The sequence below is a fragment of the Brienomyrus brachyistius genome, chromosome 3 (genome assembly GCF_023856365.1).
Source record: "Brienomyrus brachyistius isolate T26 chromosome 3, BBRACH_0.4, whole genome shotgun sequence".
NCBI classification, from domain to species: Eukaryota; Metazoa; Chordata; class Actinopteri; order Osteoglossiformes; family Mormyridae; genus Brienomyrus; species Brienomyrus brachyistius.
In genome coordinates, this window is record NC_064535.1 from 25274443 (window position 1) to 25298874 (window position 24432).

Here is a 24432-nt window from a genome sequence, read left to right on the forward strand (position 1 = left end):
CACAGGAGGTGTTTGGCATCATCTGGTATTTTTCTCTCCGTTCACTTGAAAATTAAGTAGCTTCCTCCTTGGTGAGCAGGTCCACCACCACGGAAAACAGGCAGTCTCCATAGGCCGTGTAGTGGGTGAGCGTGCATCTCCCCACACTATCCGCATAATTCTCCGTGTAGCTCACTTGGGCAAAGAACTTGAAGCAGGGTCTGGTTCACAGTGGTCCACTCTCCGCTGGAGGGGTCACTGCAGTGTGGCACAAATGAGCCGTCGCACTGCATGCCGTGGGCTTGTGTTTCTTTCTGGGGGTGTGTAAGTAGGGTCCACTTGGAAAAATGAGGGAAAAACCTGCCTCATCCTGTAGGAATCGCCCATGACAAGGCAGTGCAAATACGGGAGGCTGCAGGCCAGGGAGACGACGTTGTGGATCGTCAGGGCCGCCTCCTGAAGGTTGGCGACCCATGCTGATACGGTTTCACTAGGGACCTACAGATGCAGGCAGCCATCTGGAGGACGAAAATAGAAATAACATTTGACTGACAATATTTGTTGACCATATTTATCGACGTTGAAGCTGCCTTTTTTGTAAGCATTCATTAATCTTTTATTGATTTCCAGGCGTATTTGTCCAGAATGACACAGAGCTAGTCATAGTTCCAAATTTATAAACAAACGGAACTTATTAACATATAAAATCTGAAGGAACTTTTATGGAGTTAAGTTCTAGAAAGTAGCAATACAAAATTAAGCAGATTAATGATCATTTTTTGCCAAAAGCTACCAGCAACTACAATAGTGGAGAACAATAAAAGTGTCGGGTATCTTAGGTGTTGAAGGCTAGCGCTGCCTGTGACTGGCACATCTCGCCATCGGGTACCCACAATGGCGAATTTTCTTGGGGGGGCGGATTTTATCATTTTTAAGGGTCTCAAGACAAGAAGTTTTAGAAGCACTGTCTTAAGTGCTGTTTTATTGCAAATTCAGCCATGCTCAGTTTTGAAGAAAACACTAGCATTCACCTACCTACTACGCATACGGCTGGATAGTCAAAGCAGCCCATTGGAGCCTTTCTTCTCAGTTTTGGTGTCAGCATAGTTACCGTGTCTTGTATTTGTAGGGCAGTACAGATACAATACAATAGTAAAATGACAAGACTTTTAGAAATCTTACGATATGGAAAAATCAATGTACATCATAAACTAACATGAGATATAAAGGTTCTCCATGTCATACAATGTCAGTCTAATTAGGTACCTTTCTGCCAGAACTTGGGACTCAATTTTATGCAAACTGAACTGAACATCAGGCCAATCAACTGCCATTTCTGCCTTTTTTTTTGAATATGAAATAAAAAATCCTGTAAAAATTATTGAATGTTTCTATGGAAACAAAATTTGTAAATAAGCTGCCAACCCCTGCTCATAGTTCCCTGCACTGGCGTCCTGTTAGGGTCGGGGGTGACTTCAAAAGTTCTACTTACGCATAAGGCACTCAAAGATCAAGTGTCTGCCTACCTGCCAGAACTGATTCACGTTCAAAAGCAGCATCGCACATTCAGATCACAGAATGCAGGCTTCCTTGTCATCTCACATACAAATAAAGGAACAACTGGCACTAAAACGTCTAGCTACCGGGCCATTGAAACGTTCATCATGCAGAATTGGTCTCAGTTTTTTAATCTTGACTATTACTTTAGTCTTTAATTGGGCTGCCGGTTGATCATTGATGCCCAGAAGCTTTTCTTGGGTTTCTCTCCTCCATTCTCCTCCGGCACTCTTCCCTTTCCTCTTTTCATGCACCGTTTTACATACATGATGTAGCAATGGTTTGCCACACGCTCTTGTTACCGCAAGTCTCGCCATAGGCTCATTTTGTTGAGAAAGGTGCTATATTTAAAAAATTAATATAATTAAAATTGAATAGTATGTCTGTCCTGTTAACAACATGGAATAAAATATCAATGTATTAACAGTAGTACAGTATTTCTACACAGCTTTTATTATTTTAATAGTTTTACAGTGAAGAAAACTAGATAACTGTACTAAATATACACTATAAGATTATATCTTGTTGGGGTCCTCATGCTTGTTGCTATAGTTTTTGAACAAACTCTGGAGCAGACATCTAGGTAAGTCTGAAAGCTCTTGGGCTTCACTACCCTGGGGCTCTGGCCTCTCATACAGTGTCTTGCCTTCCTGAATCTCTTGGCCACTGCCCCCCCACTCTCTTTTGCACACTAGTATCCCGGGTGCAGTGGTCAGTGGATCCGGCTGGTCTTAGCTGAATGGAGTGAGAAGCTATAAGGGCTCCATGCTTTCCTGTGATCTTGGGTGATGCTGTTGCTTCTTCGTGCTGCATCTTCGAATCTTGTTTATTTGAGGATCTCGACCTGGTTTCATCCAGCCAGGTGATCTCGGCTGTTACCGTCTTCTGACGTCCATGAATGTTTTCGTCAGAGTTGCGACATGTGATGTCACTGCCTACCTTCGTCATCCCATGCAGTGTGACAAGTTCCGTCCTCCTGGATGTTCCCGGAAGAAGGTGCTTGAGTTGAGGATCCAGCTTGGCTTCCTTACCTACCCTTGGCTTCTTCACCCGTAGCTTCCTCTCCATCCCTACTTCCACCTTCTTCTGCAGCCTCTCGCTGCGAGTCCCTCTGGTGGAATGACCTCTCAGATTGCAGTTGGTGTCCTGAGGTGACTGGATGGCATGTGGTACATCCACCCGCTTGCCCTGCAGTCTCAGGATGCTTTTAGACCCCTGAAATCCCACGATGTTGCTGTCTTGTCTCAGTGGAGCCTTTTCCTTCACTTGTCTAGATTCCTTGAAGGAAAGCAAGCCTGCCTTATTTGCCTTATGTTTTATAACATCATTACTAAGTCCCACCACACTGGTAACATTTCGCTCCATCCTGCTTAGCTTCAACCTTGGCGTTACATCCACCTGAAGCTCAGAATGGTTGGTATCCTCTGCAGGGACACCTACTTGATCAAGTTTCCCAACCGGCAATAGTGTAGATGGTCTCCTCTCTATTCCATTATCCAAGGGAACGAGATTTCTCCTAACTGAAAAGTGAGGTTTTGCAGCCGGATACCCATGTTGCATTTCTGGTTGACTGGGAACCACATCAGCCAACTTAGACATGCGCTTTGTTGCTGGTTGTTGGTAGAATCCTTCACCCTTGTGTTTACCTACTCTAGAAGTATCCACAGCGCCTCTCATCTGTTCTGCTGTGTGAGATATCTGCTCCCTTAGCTCACTTTCCTTTCGTAGCTTTCTTTTGTGTTTCTCAACACCGGCAGCCTCCTTGCCTTTCTTTTCCATCCACTCTTTGACTTTCTGCTCCGACACCTTTGCCCTCTCCTCTTTCTTTCGCTCTCTCCTCCTCTGCTCTCTCCTCACAGCCCTTCTCTCGCTCCTCTTAGCACGCCTCTCCTTTTTAGCTAGCAGGTCCTTCCCATGAATCCAGGCCCTCAGCTGATCATTCTGACTGGGGTCCAGGTGACAAACCGTGGCCGCCTTCCTGGGGGGACTCTGCCTACCCTGGTACTTGCGCTCCTGATCCTGCTCATTAGCCTGCTGTTCCCTCCTTCTAGTCTTTCTCAGGTACTTGATGGAAACATTTCTTCTGGGAGCTGGTGGTGGCTGCAGCCTGTGGATCTGCACCCCAAATGGTTTCAGCACAAACAGCATGTCACTGGCACTACGCCACCCCCCGGCTATGTCAGCACCTCCCAGCAGGTCTCCTTTTGTCCAAACCAACTTTACTGTCTTTTTGATTTCTCCATCAGCTTTGGAAGCTAGTCGGGTTGGTGTGCATCCTGCTCCATCCTGGGAGATGGATCTCCCCGTCCTTTTCCTGGTTTCCCTGCCACAGTCTTGCTCCTCCATGGGTTTATCAAAAGCCCCTGGAATCCTGACCACTATAGCCATCTTTCTCTTGTACATCATTTTCTGCTGATTTATACTTTCTGATGATTCCATCTCCTCTGCTTCTCTCCCAAGCCTAAAGGTTGAAAAAGTCCTCCTTACTGCTGCCTGTGTAGCCTGAGGTCTTAGTTTATCTTTTATTAGTCTAGTTTGGGTCCTGATTTTTCTTTTATCGGTCTAGTTTGGGGTCTTGATTTTTCTTTTATCTGTACTGGCTGGGGTCTTGATTTTTCTTTTATCGGTATAGTCTGGAGTCTTGATTTTTCTTTTATCTGTACTGTCTGGGGTCTTGATTTTTCTTTTATCGGTACTGTCTGGGGTCTTGATTTTTCTTTATTTGGTACAGTCTGGGGTTGGCTTCAGTCTACATTATTCATTTGTGACATGTTCCAGACCTACATACTGACCAAGGCTGTTCTATTCAACCTGCAGAGGCACAATAGATAATATTCACAAAATTCAGACATATATTTATATCAATCAATGTTTAATGGTTTTACACAACGCAGTTAGGGTAGCTGAGATCTATACATTGGCAGTTGTGTGTCTCACTGCCCTGTGATGGACTAGCACATCTTATTAACTAAGCTGTCAGAGACAGACCCCCCCCACACCAATGACTTTGCTCTGTTAAAGTTTTTTCTTCCCATTCTATTCTACTTTTAAATGCATTTTGTTAAAGCTCTCCCTGCTACATAATATTCTTAATACAGCATTAAGTTGATCATTTTGGCTGGAACCTGCTATAGAGACAGTGACCATGGAGACGAGCACAACAAATGCAGACAATACAAGAAAAAGAAACGGAAAACAAAACAAAAATGCTATAACCAATTATCAGTTTGTAGCAGTATCCTACGGCCATGGGCCATGCCAATATTTCGGACTTTCTGCCGAACATAAATAAATATGGACACTCTTACTATTTTTTCCATCTCACGCCGACGGTAAACAGCGCAGTTAATTCATAGCGGCAATCGTGCGCAGGCGCATTAGCCGATCAAACACGTGTCAGGGTCACTTAAACGATCGCGGTGAAATGAGGGAGACGGCGGATACTCACGCCGCACCTACGCTTTGCAGGAGGGTGCTGTAGACTGTTTGTTCGGCTTTGTCGCCACCTGCCCTAGCAACCCAACTGGCAATATGGGACATTTGCCTTTCGAGCATTAAAGCGGAAGAAATCATTTGTAGCCACGATTAAATGGGGCGAAGAAGCACCCGGCCGTTATTACCACTGAGTAGTTTCCGAGGGATTATTGCACACACATCTGTCGGTAGTGGATATCTCATTTTTAAGTGTGCCAAATTATATGTGCAATTATTAAACATTAAACCCCGGCCTATATTAACATTTCCATTTGTCCCTCTTCCTCATTACTTCCTCATTTCTCCTGTAAATGCGACCTGATTTGATTTCCCTCCATTTACGACGATCATATGCCATCACAAGCAAATCAAGCGCGGGAACAAAGCGAAAAGAGGAAACATACTTCACGTGGTCTGTCCGGAAAATGAGATGACACGGGAGCAAAGCCAGAATGGCCATTTAACTGTCGCCTTTAATAAAAACAAACTGCGAGCCTTTCTGCAATCAAATGCATATAAGTTACCAGAAGATGGCGACAGTTCCCTTTTATAAATGAACCGGAGGTGAATTTAAAATGATTTACCGCTCGGCACAGCGGGGCCACAAACGGCAGGCCAATCGATTGAAAAAGCAGACACAGAACAACACATTTTTCACAGCCATAAACTCATTATTGCTGCTGGGGGAGATCTATTTTTTATAGAACTAATATTTGGGACAATACATAAAAAAATATTTCACCCAAAAAATTGCTTAATGGTTTTAAGCCGTTTTTCTTTATTATAACAACAGCCGCAGATCAGCATATTCTCCGTTGATAAATAAATAGGTGCCCATACTTTATAAATACTGGCTCACTGCTTCACGCTAGCATTTAATACTCCTGAATTCATAACCAATGCTACATATACTGGTGTGTAATACTCCTTAGAAGTACTTTACAGATAGAGGGGTTTCTGAACCCTGGTGAACAGACAGGTGTCTCATGCCCGTCCAGTCTGCCTGTTACACAACTGGCAGCACTGCTCACCCAGGCACTGGGCCGTCTGGCAGTAACAGTGTGGGACTGTAATGCTTGAAGGCTCCCTGTCGAAGATGCAGTGATTCAACGGCTGGCACGTCCTCCCTCCAGAATTGGGTAGTTTGGGATGGGAATGTCAGGCTCGTTCTCTGAGGGTCAAGGCTAGAGTATGAGAAACTGTCAAGGGAAAAAAAACGAACGCCGGAATTTTAGATAAAAGAAAATTGGACAGTCTGTCCGTATTACTGTACGATAAGTCGGTGACAGGAGAATGGAAGGTCAGGGGTGTTTTTTTCCATCACTGTAAGAAGTAACGGACGATAGTATCAGGGAAGCGTGTGTGTGTGTGTGTGTGTGTGATGGGGAAGGAGGGGGTGGGAGGAAGAGGGTGGCTACACCGAGGAAGGGAGAGAGAGCGAGCAACCGAGAGATGATGGGGGGGGGGGGGGGGGGGGGGGGAGGAGACACACAGTTTGCCTCCACAGTGCTGCAAGGACAAGCGGCACAGACAGTGTGGTGAGCGACTTTGAGACACGGACACTTCACGGCTGCTCTCGTGTGAAGCTGCCCTTACGCCGCAGGACTCTGGCGGGACGGCCGTCACGGACCCGGGGCCGAGGAGGACCGGGAGGCATCACCCTGGCGCCGAAATAACCGAGAGACGTACCGTGACTGCCAGGGGGAGAAGGACAGACCGCCACGTCACACTCCTCGCTGAAAAAGGGACCCACTTTGACAGCTCGCTGTCCTACCTGCCCGTGAGAGAAGGGCAGTACTGGACTCCCCTGCGCTGACAGGTTCCCGCCTTCTCGCATGTTCCTGTGCCCTGTAGCGTCCTCTGTATACGGCTGTGGGGCTTCTGTGTATGTCAGCGTGTGTTGCTGTTCTGTAACCTAGGCTACTGCACCTCACTTTCCTGTCCGGGAGTATATTATGGGACTAGGTGCTGTGTTGTAGAGTGGTATAGTGCAGCTCTGTGGTGAGACAGATCCTGCCCTGTCGTGGAGCATTCCACCTGACTGAGCCGTGTCACAGCGTATACACAGCGGGCGCGCTGCCGGTGTTCAGTCACATGATGCAGACGGAGCGTAGCGCACTCTGTCCTGTTGCACACTGCTAGCTGGCCTCTGTCTGCGCGCCTGACGGCTTGCTGAGCTCTCCGCCGCCCCGCGCCCCGGCGTCCCTGCTGTTTCCGTGCTGCCAGCCGGGGCAACGTCCTCTCACCCCCCCTACCCTGAGACGGACCACACGCCCGCTGAGCCGCCATGAGCGAGCCCAAGAAGGGAGAGTTGGAGATGCGTGACAAGGCCATGCTGCACCAGCAACGGCGTCTCAAGCAGGCCACCCAGTTCACCCACAAGGACTCCGCTGACCTGCTGCCCCTCGATGGCCTCAAAAGACTCGGCACGTCCAAGGACCTGGTGAGTGACCCCTGCTGGCAGCCATTATATCCGCTTCTGCTTCTGATCACAAGGCCTCAAATTCATTATTTATACATTTAGCAGTCATTAAATATTCCACAGCCCTATGAAAACACAGCATAGGAGTTATATAGACATTACTAAGGCTTTATTATAAGTTTAATTTAAAACAAAGCATCGTTTATTTTAACAGAAGGTTATGAACTTACTATGCAGCTTATCTGACGATGGATTTTACGGAAGCTGAAGTTTGTATTTCATGCCCACGTCAGACATAGCCTCTTGATGTTACCAGCTAAGCAAAGGCAGTCGGTGTGGGACAGTCGGACGGCCACGGGCTAAAATGGTAGATGTAAACCAGCCATGCGCGGCCTTGCGCCGCCTCTCCGCTCCAGGTCAACACCGCGGCGCGTGGAGCTGGAGAGAGCGGCTGGAGGGAGGGGAAGAGTGAGAGGGAATTAGGCAGTGGCAAGAGAGTGAGGATGAGGAGGACAGAGAGGATCGATATCGCTAAGTGGTTCTCGATGCTGCGTTCAGGGAAGGGGGCCGTCGTTTTGCTGCCCTGCTCCCTTTCCTTCCCCTACACCTCTCCGGATCCTATCCCCATAGGTCTTCAGTATTTCCGAAGGCAACACAGGACCCTGGCTGATTGTCAGTGGATATCCCAAGAGAAAATGGAAGAGAAGGGACAATAAAAGCACATTAAGGGTGCATTAATTAAATGATTAAAGAAGCTGAAATGTTAGTAATGAAATGTAAGCCTGAGAGTTTTTGGTATGTAAGGGTATAAGCCAGTGTTTGCCTTTAGCAGCAGCGAGGTCACTGTGTGAGCAATGTCCTCCTGTCAAAAGGGCGGGGCATATGGCTGGGGGAGGGGCTAAAGGGACAGGCAGGGCAGGGGGCGGGACCTGGTAGCTGACGCACCTGCTCAGTTTCCCACTGACACACGCACGCGTGCGTGCCCCCTATGCAGCACGCACCACCCTCCCAAGCGCATGTTAACAGACCCGCAGCTGAAAGTGGGGAGATCTTTGATCAGATTGCCAGAAACAGGCTCCCCGTCAGCATTTTAATGATGCACTAAAAAGCTCTCCTCACGGACTGAAGCATGTTCCGCAGCATAATTCATGAACAGCTTCTGTCCGCATGTACCGGTCTCCTCCGGGAATCTCAATAAGCAAATATGCTTTTAATATTCAGTAAGCGCAGCGCGGATGAATGCAGAATCACGTCCGGCTTATTTTAAAAAGGCACCAGGGAATGCAGTTCGGGCCTCTAGGAGTCTGCTTTCCTTCTGACTGTTGCTTCAGGTTTGGGGTCCTCAGGGCCAGCACAGTGCTACATAATAGCGCTTCTTGCTAAACGTGCTACATAAATAACTGAGCTGTGACCTTAGAGCAGAGCTTGGAGTATAATGAGCGTGACGGTGGAGTGGACGCCATCGTGCAGCCTGCCCACCTGCCCACCTGCCCACCTGCCCACCTGCCTCTCCCCCTCGCCGCCTGACACATCTGTCGGAACAGATTTGTTCCAGGTGCGGGAGACTGACGCTGCCCATGACACAGTTATTGCTGGTGACTCCTCGGCTGATCACTGGGACCTGTTTCAGAGCTGACACTAGCGTATCCCAGGAGATCAAAAAGTACACGACGATTCTAAGGGGGGGGGGGGGGGGGGGGGGGGGGCATAAGAGGCCAAAAATTCATACAGAAGCGCCAAACTTAGTATTAGCCAATCATATGTTTCGAATTGGTGAGTGACAGGATAGCTGACCAATTAGTTTGGGCCATTGCCCTTGATGCCCCTCCCTATATATGCTCGCGTGTGATCTGTTAATGTGGTATATAGCGAAATAAGACACAGGACAACATGTCCCGCCTGTGGTCACACAGGTCCCTGCAGTGGGAGAAACAACCTGCTTTATGTTCATTTAATTAAAATGGCCAGATGTGATATTTAGTGGATATTTATCCTCAGTCTAGACGGAGATGGAGTGTCAATATGGGACCATGACAGAGCCCCTTCTCAGCCACACGCAGGCACGTTCCAAACACAGAATGATCCAGAATGCCAAGCTGGGCAACAGGCCGCCTTGTGACGTGAAATAATTCTGTGCCCCCACCCCCCCCATACCCCATCCCCCCAGGAGAGAGATGTCACTAGAAGCAGGTCAGCATTCTGGGACAGGCCTTGGTTGCATAAGCGCAGATGTACCTGGCCAGACTGCGCTGACAGCTGCCTCCCTCCATCTGAAGTAAACAGCGGTGGGCTGCTTACTGTGAAAGCGAGATGGGGGGGGGGGGAGAACAGAGGGAGATAAAGGGGAAGAGGGGAGCTGCAGCCTTCCTGCTCCCTCTGACACGGTTCTCTGAGGCACACTCGGACTCGTAGGGGTGTAACGCTGGCATCGCTCCCACCGCTTGCTCTTACCTTTCGAGCGCCACTGAGCTCTTCCGAGGTTCTTCTTAACCCAGCCGCACCAGCCCATCCAGACGCAGTGGGATATTTGTCCCTCCTGCAGTATCTGCACGCCACCTGCTCCCTCTACAGGCCTGTCCTCTATTGATCCACCTCAGGGAAGCACTACGAGTCATATCTCTCCCAGATCCCAGCTCCGGGCCCCGCTTACGACCTGGTGACCAATGAACAGAGGGGTACCGGGTAACAACAGGGCTTCTGCGCCTGCCAGGAGAGCAGCGGCTATAAAAACAGATAGATACAAACACCCTAATGATAGAATGCAAAACAGCTGCCATACACTCCTTATTGACATCACGGGAATGTCGGTACGGAAGAGGAAAAGCAGACACGACACGAGGCTGTCTAATGACACCCAAGGTGAGGCAAGGCAGGAAACGGCTACGTACCGCGGTTAAGCTGCGAGTAAGGGAGGGGGCGCGACATGGAGAGATACAGGCTGTGAGGAAAGGAGGGGAGGAGAAGAGCGGGCGGCAGATGGGAGAGAATGAGGAGCAGAAGGGAGAGTGGAGGAGAGGAACAGAGAGATACAGGCTGCGACTCTTATAGGGATTCGAAGAGTAACCACTGTAAGGACCTCGGGCTGGCAGGAGATCAGATAACGCCGGAAGACTGGGAGTTACTGCATGTGCTGTGGTCTCCCTCCTGCTTTCGGGGGTGCGGGAGTCCATGGACAGACCCTGAGCCAGCAGAGGCGTCACAGACCGTGCAGATGCTTAAGGCCTTAATAAGCAAAATGCAGAAAGGGAATTAAACAGCTAATAGTCCCTTTGAGAAAAAAACAAGCTGTCGAACAAGCTGTATTTCAACAGTCATCTGCTTTGAGTTAATGTATCAAAAAGTACTGGATATACTAACTGTAAACACTGAGAAGTTATAAGGGAAGGAGCCATATGATTGGCTGGATTTCTGCATTAAGAGGTATGACTCAGTACGGACTGTTTACGATAACGGCAGGCAAGTCTCTGTGGGGAGGAAAGACAGGAAAAGGGGATTACCCTTCTGGCTGCCATTACTCCACAGCCTCTGTGTTGTCGCCCTTTATTAAGGTCCCTGTCTTTCCCGCAAGGGTGAAACGCGTCGCTTCTGCACCTGAATTTAGTGTTATGTGTCCTACCCCCCCCCCCCCCGCCCCCCCCAATCCCAGAAGGGTGTCCTGCAGTGTGTCTGCACGTGCAGAACAGAGCTCCTTTTAATAGATTCTGTATCCTGTGAGATCCAGTGCGTCAGAAGTGTGGATGGCCAGTATGTTTGTTACATTAAGGTCTAGCAAAACAAACTGCTCCCCTGCCAATACCCGCCCCTCAAATCCCCCTTTACCAGGGAAGGCAGGGGATATCCAGAACCGGGGGGGGGGAGGCAGAGCAGGCATGTTGTTATAGATGAAAAGAACTTGCTGGATTAATGAGAAATTCCATGGTGGCAAGCTTCCGATAAGCGTTCCCGTTTAGTTCCGAGTCGCCGGGATTCGCGCTCAGCTGCGGGACGTGGTGCGTTTGACGCTGGAATAAAGGTGGGAATGAAAAGGCCCGTCGATCGACCTCAAGGGACGACGGAATCGCAGCTGCCGTGCGTCATCACTTGGGGGAGGATCTGCTGATTTGCCCCGATGCCGGGGTTCTGATCGAGCCCCCCCCCCCACAACACTGCCCATCTGCTTTGTCTGCTCCATATGCTGCAGTTACTTCCCTTCCATCTTTGATCTTCCCTTATCACTACTCCGTCTCTGAATTCCCAGTTCGACAACGGAAATCCTTCATTCCACATTATCTTTATTTATTCCTCTCTCTCTCTGGAAAAATTAACTGGTGACACTCCTCCTACACCCAGTATGTGTGAGGGCTCCTCCAGTTCAGCTGAGGAGTGGGATAACAAGTCCACTGGTACTGGATCCCTAATATCTGCGAGCGACTGGTCATGATCCACCAACCCCACGCAAACAAGCCAGCTGAACCGTGAGGCACCATAACAGGCCCGGCCGATTAACCTTTCGGACCTCTGCTCCCTTCCTTCCATCCTACGTTCTTTCTCTTCCCGTCACAGCCCCCCTCCCGGATACCCCCTCCCGCTCTTTTTTAATTGGAGCCATGAAAGCCATAACCATCGATAATTAGCTTACATTTCACTAATAGGGGAGTAATTATATCACTGACTGATGTAAGCAGCAAACTGAAGCATCAAACGCATGTTTGGCTGTTGTTTGGCTGCAGGAAGCCGTCAGAGTAAAAATGACCGTGATGTGGACCAGGTTGTTGCCATGCGCCTGCCTCAGCGCAAGCCTCTAAATCATTAGATCCCATGCGATACACTATCCTGCGACGTGCCTTATAATGCACCATGCAAGCAAACCATTTTTCCACTTTTGTACTTTATCATAATATACCACACCCTGCACATCGCACTTCATAATGTACCCTGCTGTTGCAATGACAGGCACAGACTTTTCAAGGTTTGGCAGACTGGTACTGATTTTCGGGGGGGGGGGTCCCTTTTGTTAAATTTTCATGATTGGGAGCTTTTGACTGATCATTGGTTGTTTCGGTCAGGCGAAAGGGGCAAGTCCCCCGCCCCCACCAGAAGGACCTGTTGTTGCATCCCACTTGCAAAGCCCAGTGTACAAGGCTATCATTAGAGTTAGTCTCATGAAGTGATTAGTCCGCTGTGACCACCACCGCTGTCAGCGCGATCTCAACGACGAAGCCTTCATAAGCCCCATGGTTCGTAAGGAGGGGCCGATCTGATGAGAGCTGTTTAGAATGCAGAGGGAGACAGATGATGGATGTGGCAGTAATCCCAGGGATTTAGGTGGTGATGGAGCCCAGTGAATGAGGATGGAGCCACAATCCAAAGGCAGCAGGTGTTTGGATTATAGGAGGTGGGGGCATGTGTTGGGCATCAACAAAGACAGAGATCAGGTCGGTAAAGCGTGAATGTCAGAGGTTAAAGAGGGATGCCAGCATATGACAAACTGGCTCAGAACAACTTGATGATGGCTTCAGCCTTGCCCTGAATCTGTGAGCACTCTCCCGCATCTCACAGAATAAAATAGTGATACTTTAATCACTAATGGCACCATGCTTTCCATGAGATACACGGGTTATAGCAGGTTTTGGGGTCAGAGCACAGGGTCAACCAACATTCCTGGGCCAATTAGGTTTTAGGGACCCAAGGACCCTACCGTGGCATTGAACCAACAACCTTCCGATCACAGACACGGACTCCTAACTCACAGAGCCACGCGGAACCTTATCACCCTTTTCCCCATTTCTCGCCAACACAGACTGGAAGGGGCAACACTCACAAAGTAGCAAAAGCATTTTCACAGACTGCCAAAGAGGCAAAAACAACCAAGAGGACGTTAAGGTGGCACCGAACACTGACACTCATTCCTCTTTTATCAGCCTGACTAATGCGTCCCCCCTGGCAAATCTCTCATCTTCAGTCACACTCTCAAACTCTCCTGTAAAAGAGTTTAGGTCAGACCCCTTGGCATTTGCCTGGTAATGACTTCCATCTTCCAGTGATGTTTATCCATCTTCCTTAAAGCACTGTGGTATTTCCCATGCTTTTCACACACTTAGTCGTCTTTTCTCTTTCTTTTCAATCATGTGTGAATTTGTTACAGCTCTTGCAACAGAGCCGCTTCAAGGTCTAGATTTGCAGAGGTTTATATAACACAGCCCCTGTGAGCTTGGCCGTGTCCTTCCCACAATGCATTACTCTGGAAATAGAAGCGATTCATGTATAAAACATTATTTCTATGTAAACCGGAACTGGGGGAATTTAAAGATTTTAATTTGCATTCTCATCCACATTAATGGTACTTGTCCTTGTTTTGAGTGCGTTTGTAAAATGGTATGTTAGCTTGTGGGTGTGTCCATGTATTTAATAAAAAAGGGCATCTGATGTTGAGAATCTAAGCAGACAAATGTTCTAAAGGAGTTTTTAAATATTGATTTTTTTTTTTTTTTGGGGGGGTGTCCTTTTTAGCGTGACTGTCTGTCCCCCCCTGTCAGAACAAGCAGTGTCCCTTGTCTACTCTGCTGTTTCGGCAGTCATGTTTAACCCTGGTGTGCTGACTGGATTATAAAAATGATGAGGAGCGGCAGGATAGTGTGTCTGTACTGAGAGGATGATGAGGACGTGGTGACAAAGGCAGGGTCCATCTTCCAGGGCCGACACAGATGCGGAGGGACTGTGCCCAGAGAAATAGCAGTTTGATCCATTTAAGACTGAGCTGCGACCCTCCCCTGGGCCTTAAAAGTGAAGCGTGGCTATCATCATGCAGCTGTGTGCATGTCCCCGTGCGTCTACTGTGCCTGGGGCACCACGCGTGTTTATTAACGACAAAGCCTGACCTGCAGCTGAGTCTTTCATGGCTGTGTTGATCCTGAACTGCAGTCTGGTCAGGAAACTGGCTGGCACCAGCTCACTGGTGCGTGACCCTGCCTCGGAGTCGACGCTGATTGTGTCTGAACCACGGGGGAAAATGCACGCATTTACATTCCCACATGCACAGCAACAGCAAAACAGGAAATAATAATGATAAAAAAGAATAAAACGTGGGCATTATGTTGGCTTTAGGGGACGTGCCTCATATAAATATGTGCAATTATATTTATCATATAAATAAGTCATTTATATTAGTTAATTTATTTCATATTGTATATTGATAAACTTGAGCCTTTTTTTCCACGTAGTCTGTGTTGGCTACATTAGTTCCAACAATGAATAGCAAGACCTTTCAATGACGTTATTGATGTCTTTGCCATTGCTGGGGCTGGCTGACCTTGTATCTCACTGGCCTGGCTCCCCGGGGGAAAACATGTCAGTGAATCGCGAAGGCTCACGGATTTCCGTCTATTATTTACTAACAGGAATCCTACAGTATCACTCTGCCACCAAGTGTATGATCGTTCATTGAGGAATTCAATGGGGTGAACTGATTGTCAGATTATGCTTCGGTCTGCCATGTTTTCAGAGGTGGAGATTTCAGGTCCAGACCGGGATTTTGTTTCAACCAACCAGTTGAGTTTTAAAGAGCCACAGGCAGAGAGTACTCAACTGCTTGGCTGAATGAAAATCTTGGTCTGGATTTGTACTTGACCTGAACCCTCCACCTCTGCATGTTTGAACAAGTCTGACATTATTAAAATACAGACATTAGTATTTATACAAATATTTTATATTGGCAAAATTACTTAACATTCTTTTACGCAATTACTAAGTTATTTTGTGAACATAGAATATTTCACCCTGAGTTATGACCCAATACCCTTCTAGTAACCTTTACCCTACATATCTGGAGCTGACCTCTGACCTCTGACTTTGTTTTATGTGTTTTTCTTCGCCGTCTCTCCACAGCAACCACACTGCATAGTGCAACGGCGCCTCCTAGAGGGCAACATACCGCGTCTGCGCGGTGAAGCCCGGGACACCACTGCGCGGGTGCGCTCCCCGCTAGCGGACAGCAAGGAGGGGGCGGAGCCAGAGGAGAAGAGCGAGAGCACGGCGGATGACTCGACGGAAGAGAGGGAATCCCCTGAGGAGAGTGAAAGGAGCTTAAGGTCTGAGGAGGAGGAAGAAGAAGAGGAAGAGGAGGAGGCCGGCAAGGCTGTGAGCAAATCCGATGGCCGGTGGCAGAGCGAGAAGGCAGCAAATAAGAAATCAGATGCCGGCCGGAGAGACGAGAGCCTGAGAATGGAGGAGAGGAAGACAGCCACGACCCTCACTGCTTTGGTGGTCCAGTGCAAGGTAAGGAGAGTCTAGCATCAGTTTGTATTCAAGCCTGGCTTTTAATAGGAACTCCCTGATGTCTCTAGTTCAATTACCTGTTATCTATGGCACCATCCATCCATCCGTCCATCCATCCAGGAACAGCCTGGAAAGAATGCCGGTCCCTCACTGGACAGTCTTTGGGGATATTCACATTCAAAATGGCGGCACACAGCATCAGCCATGCCGTCATGTGCTCTCATTCTCTTCAGAAAGCACAAACGCTGAAGGCTGCAGCAACTCCTTCTCCAGTCCTCAAATAAAAATGAAACTTTGAGGAAAAAACAGTGTGTCTGGCTGAGGAGCCGCTGTGATTCATTTCACATATTTGCAATAATGAAGACATAAAATGAGGAGCCGTTGATCTCTTAACGGTGTCCGGTCGTCGGAAACCTCTGCGAGCTATTTACACACGTAATGGCAAGAACCTATCAGCATGACTCATTCTGCTGGACAAAGACAAACCTGACAAAGCTGAGACTGATTAAAAAAAAAATCTCAATATCCACAAGTCTATTAACTGTCTAAAAGCACAAACACATAACAACCAGAGGCTGTTAAAAGGCAGAAAACCTTGGAGGCTTTAATGCCACCTGATTCTCCAGATTTAAACCCCCCCCCCCCCCCCCAGCCCCCCACCGCCACAGAAAATGCTGAAATGATGAAAGACGAAAAAGAGCCGAAACAGTCATACAGGAATGAAAAGGATGAAAAAGATGTTATGAAATTAATGAGAGTCGTTGACGCAATGCCGTGTATTGTATGCAGCGGATGAGAATGGTCTCACAGACCTGTACACTCTATTAACTAGATGTAGATGAAAGTTAGATGTTGTACAACAGCTTGCAGTAACCAGATGAAGACTGCAGAGCTGCAGAATAAAATCTGACAGGAGAATCTTCAATGGGAACGGTCCAATCAGTGGACGCATCCACCTGAAGAGAAGCCAAGGCTCTCTCACGTTCCACATTATCCAGTTGCCACCTGATGGAGATGTCACTGAAGGTTCCTCACCTGAGGATCACGGCTGGCTCTTTGATCGATACGGTCATACATGTAACCATGTGTAAACAGAAGATATGAAGTCCATAGCACATTCTGTTCTGGGCCTCATCTTGGCCGGTTGTAGTCCGCGTATTAACAAGCCACCGACAGACACGCCAGCAGGTCTGTGTAGCTCCCATCAGAGAGCATCTGTGGTGTGATGAGAGATGGAAAATCTGCTTTAATACAGCCTTAACAATATGCCAGCAACTGCAACAATGACCACCTGGTTCGACAGCCGCAGTGATGAAAACTCTTACGCAGACTGTTTTTTCTCTAACATACAAATGCCATGCGAACAGCAACAAAGTATCTCCATTAGCAAAATTGGTTTATTTGATCATGTCGTTGGTTTTCAATGCATTACAGAGCTAAAAGCTTTGTCTTTCAAATGTGATCATTTTACGTGGATGTACAGTATATCTGTCTTCTACACAATCTAGGGTAAGTGCTTTCTTCAATAGTATCACAGTTGAGCGTATCAATTTCCTCTATTCCCCAATCAACCATTTGCAGAACCGTAGACCGATGTTTCCCTATTCAATCCTCGAGAAACCACAGCCGGTCCACGTTTTTGTTCCCTCCGACCTCCCTGTCAGACAGTCCACATTTTCCGGGAGCTGGGAGGAAGCAAAAAACATGGACTGTCTGTGAGTCCCCAAGGACCGGATTGTGAAACTCTGCAAACTAAGGCAACCAAGTCAGTCCCATGAGTCATATTGTCAAGGTCAGAATTTCTCAGCCATTCTTAATTAGTGGTCAGTTATTGGTCTAAACCCATTTCACCATATTCCACAGGTATATTGATTTTGTCTGAAAATCAACAGGGTCATGTCAGCACAGAAAAAGGACCCAGGACCCTGGTTTTAAAGGTACAAATAATGCAGTGTATGTACCCTGCACTGTGTAAGAACCTGGAATTAATGTTTGGTCGGTACACAGCCAACTTCCGACGGGTCTTTAATACATTACAGTCTTCACCTACAGTGATTTTGGACATGAAAATAGCTGTATTAGATCCAGCATATAGTAAATTATTAATTTTCAAAATCATGATTTTTGTTTGTATTATGTTTTTTTTTGACAATGTCTAGCACCTCATTCATGAAATACATTTTAATTTTTTCTGCAAACCTTTTTATACTAACTGAATATAACTAAGCAGGTACAGTCTGAGTGACCTGTGGGTGGGTGTGAGGTTTCACTGTTAATGTCAGCGGAGTGTAAAGCCGAATGTGTCAGAATTGCACCCCAGACATCTAACAGAACAATGTGTCTCACTCCGCACATATGTCACTCCACAAATAATTTGTTTTTCAGTAGAACTTCATGGGTGTCTGTTCCAATATGCATCGCACTCTGTAACTGTGACTCATCCACAATTAATTAGAAATTAGGCAGTCAATGAAAAGTTAAATTTTTACGGATTTTGTTTTTAAATAATGATAAGCAGAATGATGCCTTGAGTACTCCCTGTGAAATCTCCATTTGTGGTTAATGAGTGGCACTAGACTTTAACCTTTTTTTTCCCGTCAACTGAACCCTAAATTAAACTGTTCTGTGCTTGTTTTCTGCGCAGATTGCTAAATGTTAATTTAAAAAAAAAAATCCTTCCAATTAATAATCCTCAAGCTATTTTTAGACTTCACAGCTGAGCAGTGAAAGCTGAATATTTACACGGCAGCCAGACAGACGATTACACGCTGCGGCTGGCTGGCAAAGCTGTAAAGTTTAGGGGGAACAAAGTAGATTTGAAGAAAATTACAAAATGACCCTATAGCCTGGAGTGTGACGTGGTCAGTGTAAACCGTGAAAAATAAACTGGACAAAACACGTCTGAACTGAGCTGGAGTTCAACGGGTGATAAGCACAGAGCACCAACCCTGGAAAGCCTGCAAACAGGAATAATTCCCCTTCGCTTTCAGTAAGAGGAGCGGGACGGCTTGGATGCAGTTATCTGTGATCACGTCACGACACATGCTGCCTTTTCTCAGAGGTGACCAGAGGTCACAGTACAGCGACAGGTTTAATAACAGCTGCCCCCCCCCCCAAGCCAGTCACAGCAGTGTGGAAGTTTACCTACTGATTAGTTGAATATTAAGCCCCACTGTAAATGAGGAAAGAAACTGTAAAGCTTTCTCAGTCAACAGTGATAGTCGTCGGCAAAGAGAATTAATTATATTAAGGGGACAATGACAGCTGTGTGTGTACAGAACTAGGAGATATGCAATAATCCCTTTAAGATTACAGTAGTTCAGTTTAAATATAAACCTACATTCTAAACATAAATAAGACAGTTGTAGGTTGTACTTAACTAATTATTAACTGTAATCTGCTGCTTATTTGGTAATTTTGTTGGTGTTGACCTGTCCTGCAAGAGTCCCTGCACTGCATTTGTGTGCAATAATGGGGTTTTTATTTAGCTGAAATTTTCTGATATACAATAATTAAATTCATAATTTGATCTAAACCCATATATACATAATAAACATTAAATGTAAAAAATAAAACACAACTGGGTTGTTCCTGCCTCGTGCCCTTTGCTTCCGGGATAGGCTCCGGACCCCCCGCAACCCAGAAGGATAAGCGGTTTGGAAAATGGATGGATGGAAAACGTGGTATGTACATTATAAAGCTGTGGTCTATAAATGACTGTATTGAATTCCATTTAATTTTTACCAGTGTTCCAGCTGCTGGCCATAGTCACATGCTCAGCCTGTGGCATATTATACAACAGGGAAGAGCAGAGCGACAGCTTTCAGTAACAACGTAATGTTTTCTACAGTAAATCTCCTGACTGACACAAAGATCAGAATTTTCAGCTTCCTGTCATTCTCCTTTATGACTAAATATAATGTATATATATGTATATGCTAAAATGCTGGCAATGAGAAAATCTTTATTTTTTTATTCATTCTAGTCATAAATAAACTTTCACATCATGATGTGGTAAATTCATGTACAGCCTGGCAGCGCAAGTAGGGAAGTAAGCTTCTGCCGTATGTGCAGTCTAATTGCCTGCTGCTTGGAAGGTGCGGACATGGCGCTGAATTCTGTGCTTTTATAATCCGCAGTGTTGTGACAAGGAAGTGAAGGCCTCCATAAATACTAACTGCCGGGTGAACCGCATCTCCTACACCTGCTGCCGAAGACTCGGGTGAGAGTTCCAGCCGCCTCTGAGGATCATGCATGCAGCTAGAAGATAAACAGTGCAAGACCTCATGGTCTGCTACCGTCACTTTAATGTAGTCAGTGTGGGACATCCACAGCAGACCTCACTATCTACAAATATCGCTATTTTTAGGCTTAATTCTAGCTATCAGTAGTTTCAGGAAGTAATGTACAGGAGGGTTTGGTATAACAAATACTCTGTCACCCTCTGTGTGAATTTCCGTTATGTATATATTTTTGTCTGTGGTTGATTTCCAGGTGTCATTGGCCTTTGCTATGTTCTCTGTTCCTCCATCCGTAGATCCTGTTTCTGATATATAGTTCTTATACTGTATGATCCCTGCTGTGCTCTTACTGGTAGGCTGCTGCCTACTCCAGAGGGTCAAAAGGAACACAGCTGCCCCGTGACCACACTGCCCCCTACAGTGAAGGACCTCCATCTGCAGCTGGGCAAAGGGAGGGTGCGGTGCTCTGCGCATGTCGTTGGTAAGGTCCTTGCCGGGTCATTTCACTGTAATTTTTCAATTATATGCTCATCATTTGAAGGCAAAAAATAACCTACCAAGAGAAAGATGGAGTGACAGTCATCCGGTCGCATTATTGTTGCAACTGCATGGCAGTTTTTTTTACACAGCATTTTACATGATGACAACAACAACAATGATAATAAGATTATTAATAATGAAAACAATACAATGATTTTTAAAATTATGCGTATAATGCCATTTTAAACAGGCTCTATGTCTTTTAACTCTATATGCATTTTTTTTGGGACTCACAAGTCTAATCTTTGTGCATTTGGCCTTTAAAAAGAAACACTGCCTGCAGTGTCAGGACTTAAATGTCTAAGCTTATCATGCACCTTGGAAAACACACGGGACACAGAATGCAAATCAAGCAATAACTGCCTCTGACTCAAGCAGCCCGGTTACGTAACTGTGAATTATTAAAAAATTGCATGTAGCGGTTGTCAATAGGGCCCCACTTCTTCAGTGCGTCTTCAGTCCATGCGGGCACCACTAGCGGTACTCAACATGGGTCCACCCCTCCCTGCTCTCTTTTCTCTTCAGAGGAGGACGTGTTTGATCTGTGCCTGGGTCTCCAGACTCTGCTGGAACTGAAAGTAAGCCTTTCCGCTTTTTAAATATCCAGTTACTTCATATTTGCATTTGCCTTGAGCACATTCCTACACTGGCACTGATTAATTTGGTAGAATATGACAAAGCTGAACCGTATAGGTTTATCTGTCGAAGCCCCAAGTCCTGCTGACTAGGCTCCTTAACCCAAATCACTCCATTAAAATACAGCATGATGTGATAAATACGTCAGCAATACCTATGAGCAAGACAGGAAAAGAAATTTTGACATGTCAATATATTGCACGAGATTTGAACAGAGCTTTCGTTACCCGCAAAGGACTCCCAGTACTTCTCCATCATTCTGGGCAGCTCCTTTTGAGAATTTAATCTAATTTTATCATGGAATATGTTTTCAGACATTCTTAAAATAGCGTGCTGACATGAATCTGGCTGAACTAACTCCGGTGTGTCGTGGAGGAAACTGCGAGGCATTTCCAGAGCTGCTGACTTTCAAAAACAAAAACCGACCACATCACGAAAGCTATGGTGACTTGGAAGAGTAGCCGCAGTGGAGGAGATTCGGCCAGAGCTGCTTCATTTTCATGTGGCATTTACAGTGGTTAAGTCAATCCTTTCAGGTGTAAACCCAGCCAGCTGCTTTGTCAGGTAGCTTAGCTGTCACCAAATCCCACGTGGCTTTGTAACGGCTGCCGCGTTGAGATTCTTGGTGAGCAGATAAGTGAAATGGCCTTTAAGGGCCAGGCATTTTAAACGTCCTCTTCTGTTCAGGTTCATTCGTCACTCTGGCACCGTATGAAACAACTGCTTTCAATAGCTGATAATCTCACTGTTTGAAATGCCAAACATACCTGGGCGTATGATTCATGGAAACGGTTACAAAGACTTAACGGTACATTTCAAGTTCAGTCTTGTGTGAAGCATATTTATTTCTACAATTATTTAGGCACTTAGCAGATATTTATCAAAGTCAATTTCTTGTACTTTTATACGAAAGGGGTAATTTATGTGAAATACATTACTCAGTGATACAATATGCTACACTATTTGTTCTTTGTGATAACGAATCACATTTGCTCTGTTTTCTTAAATTCCCATGCATCCCTTTCTGTCTCAGTGTTGTGTGGATCTCCATGGCCGAGTTCTAAGGCTCCATGGCTCTGGAGAGGAGCTACCATTCCTGGAAACCTACATGGAAAGCCTGTGCCATCCTGACAACAACAAGAACCCAACCATGTGACCTTTTCCATGCCCCCCCACATCTGGAGCATTTGGTCTCTCCCTCCACATGGTTCCTCACCTTGCTGGCTCGCCGTTGACCTCTAGGACGGGGTCCTTATCTTCAATATTCATCTAAACCTGAGGTTTCCAAACATCCCCTTGAGGACTTCCAGCCATTCCATATAATACCACCACCAGATAATCGGATTTAACTAATCAAGTAGCCCGATCAAACCCATAATTAGCAGATTCAGGAATGACAGACAGGTGAAATGACCAATGGTGCCCAAGAAGAGGATAGGGAACCCTTGATGTCCATGTTTTAGTAGGATCATACCATTTCTACTCATTTGCATTTTCTGTGTTCTAAATTGTATTCATGGACAGAACCAGCGAAGCGCATGTAGGGGGTGTTGTACTAGCTGTTGAATCATTGTTGGCATGTAGCACAAGAAGCTAATTTTCCCGTATTTTGCCAAAACCGCTTTGAATCTGCACATTTACATTAGAGACAAAGTGGAGACTCCAGGCTGTTGCATCCTCTTTGTTTACCACCTTACCGAATGATCTTCAGCCCAGTGAAACACCTGCCGTACTGTGAGTCCCCTCACCCGAAGGTCACATCCACTAAAAGCTGATTTTCAGTACATAATTGTTTCCAGAGTTCTAAAAAAGCTATTTGTGTCTGTCAAATGAAAAAGTAGAGCACTGAAATATTTTTAGAGTTATCGCCATAGTGACATTTATTGATTATGCCCCCTGTGGACAGTAGATGTTCCCGATTTTGAACACTGTTTTCTAGCTGTTAGCCTTTGTATCAATGTGTGTGTGAAACGAAGGAGCTGTTTTGTTTCACTGACTTTAGCGTTGCACATGGGAAAGAGGTAATACCCACAATTCCCCTTCCACATGCCAACCAGAGGAGGCTGCCAAGACAAGGGCCCACTCGCTTCCCTTTGCTCTTTTCATGGGACTAACCCTCCAGGCTGGTGCTTGAAACACTTTTTTGGTCGGAGAAAAATAATCTACGTCTATGCTTCTCTTATTCTTCTTTGGATTAGCGTAGTTACTACTGACTATAAAAGCTAACTGACTTCTTACTCAGTGTTTTCGATTCAGAATTGACTTTCGCTCATCTCTGCTATTGCCCTACCAGAGAAGAGCCACCTACTCCTTAATCCTCACCCGAAGTGTCTGATACGGTTCCCCGATGATTTGCTGACTGTATGGATAATTGATGAGCACTTAGAGTTCTCTCAACCAGATTTATGAGCCCTGCTGTATCTGTTGGTCTGTAGTTATTCACTGACACGTGACAGCTCTTTATTTGCCTCTGATGTTCTGTAGCAGTGATGCAACGTGCGAGACGAAGAACTTATGGGACGAGATGTGCTGTTTGTGTTTGTTTTTTCCGAGCAGTATTTTATCAGCCTAATAAAGATATGTATTCTGGCTACAAAGTGTCGTCCTCCTTCTTTGTATCTGACCGAAATGGTTGACCTTTGTGTAATGAGGGAACAAGGAAAAGATGTGGCGATAGTGGATTGGTACGGTATGCTAATGACCAGCTACTGGTCAGTGAGAACTTCTTGATGGGAGAGTCAAGGGAGATTACAGGGCTGCATGGGAATGGAGAAGGTGGTAATACCACGGTAATACACATGTATAGGGGACGAGGTGGGGCGGTTTTGGTGCATGTGGGGGTGGGGTGTGGATAGTTTAGATGTCCGTGGAGATGGATAAGGATGAGGATAGATATCATCACCATGCAGCTGTCCAACCACCATGCATCGCATAATCCAAGCTGAGTTGTTCCTGTACAGAACACCCCCCTATAGAGATAATGAAGGCCCTGTGGTCTGGCCATGAGCTCAGTGATAATGTCTGCACACATGAGAGCCCCCCACACATGACTGAAACAACACACTGCGCCGGCTGCATGGAGAGGACTATTAGGGCAGCCATTTTGCTTTGAAGTATATACATGATGAAGGATGCCTCCTTTCCTCTCAGTCAGCATCTCAGCTCTCATGTTAACCAGTCCATGAGTGATGCTTCAAAGCAGATGTTCCCATAGTGGGCCAGACCAACTCCAGCATCCACATATGACAATGCTCACACACATGTACCCAACCATAAACCTCCAGTGGATCAACAGCTACCACTTCTCCAAGCATTTGTTGGAAGCCATCC

At 46.3% G+C, this 24432-nt stretch overlaps 2 protein-coding genes across 4 annotated transcripts; one reads left to right on the forward strand and one right to left on the reverse strand.

The window, feature by feature from the left end:
- Positions 1-11: 11 nt before the first annotated feature.
- Positions 12-7905, reverse strand: LOC125738372 (uncharacterized). 3 transcript variants are annotated; one of them, XM_049007265.1, is made up of 3 exons: positions 7663-7905; positions 5415-6209; positions 1772-4347 (listed from the first exon to the last, which is right to left on the reverse strand). In XM_049007265.1, exon 3 carries the CDS (start codon positions 3973-3975, stop codon positions 2167-2169), a length of 1809 nt encoding a protein of 602 aa, XP_048863222.1. In that variant the 5' UTR covers positions 3976-4347; positions 5415-6209; positions 7663-7905; the 3' UTR covers positions 1772-2166. The 3 variants fall into 3 exon arrangements, 2 of the variants coding, with proteins under 2 accessions (XP_048863222.1, XP_048863223.1); XR_007396804.1 differs by lacking the exons at positions 1772-4347; positions 5415-6209; positions 7663-7905 and adding exons at positions 12-497; positions 1015-1765; XM_049007266.1 differs by lacking the exon at positions 7663-7905 and having other exon boundaries at positions 5415-6479.
- Positions 6490-23699, forward strand: nrip2 (nuclear receptor interacting protein 2). Its single transcript, XM_049007270.1, has 6 exons — positions 6490-7453; positions 15296-15685; positions 19825-19907; positions 20283-20407; positions 20992-21044; positions 22136-23699. Exons 1-6 carry the CDS (start codon positions 7298-7300, stop codon positions 22256-22258), a joined length of 930 nt encoding a protein of 309 aa, XP_048863227.1. The 5' UTR covers positions 6490-7297; the 3' UTR covers positions 22259-23699.
- Positions 23700-24432: the final 733 nt, after the last annotated feature.

Bases quoted from the DNA above. Each gene is read 5' to 3' on its own strand.
- LOC125738372 (XM_049007265.1), bottom strand. From the start codon at position 3,975: ATGGAATCATCAGAAAGTATAAATCAGCAGAAAATGATGTACAAGAGA.
- nrip2 (XM_049007270.1), top strand. From the start codon at position 7,298: ATGAGCGAGCCCAAGAAGGGAGAGTTGGAGATGCGTGACAAGGCCATG. The intron at 7,454-15,295 runs GTGAGTGACCCC...GTCTCTCCACAG, and splicing joins TCGGCACGTCCAAGGACCTG to CAACCACACTGCATAGTGCA. The intron at 15,686-19,824 runs GTAAGGAGAGTC...TATAATCCGCAG, and splicing joins CTTTGGTGGTCCAGTGCAAG to TGTTGTGACAAGGAAGTGAA.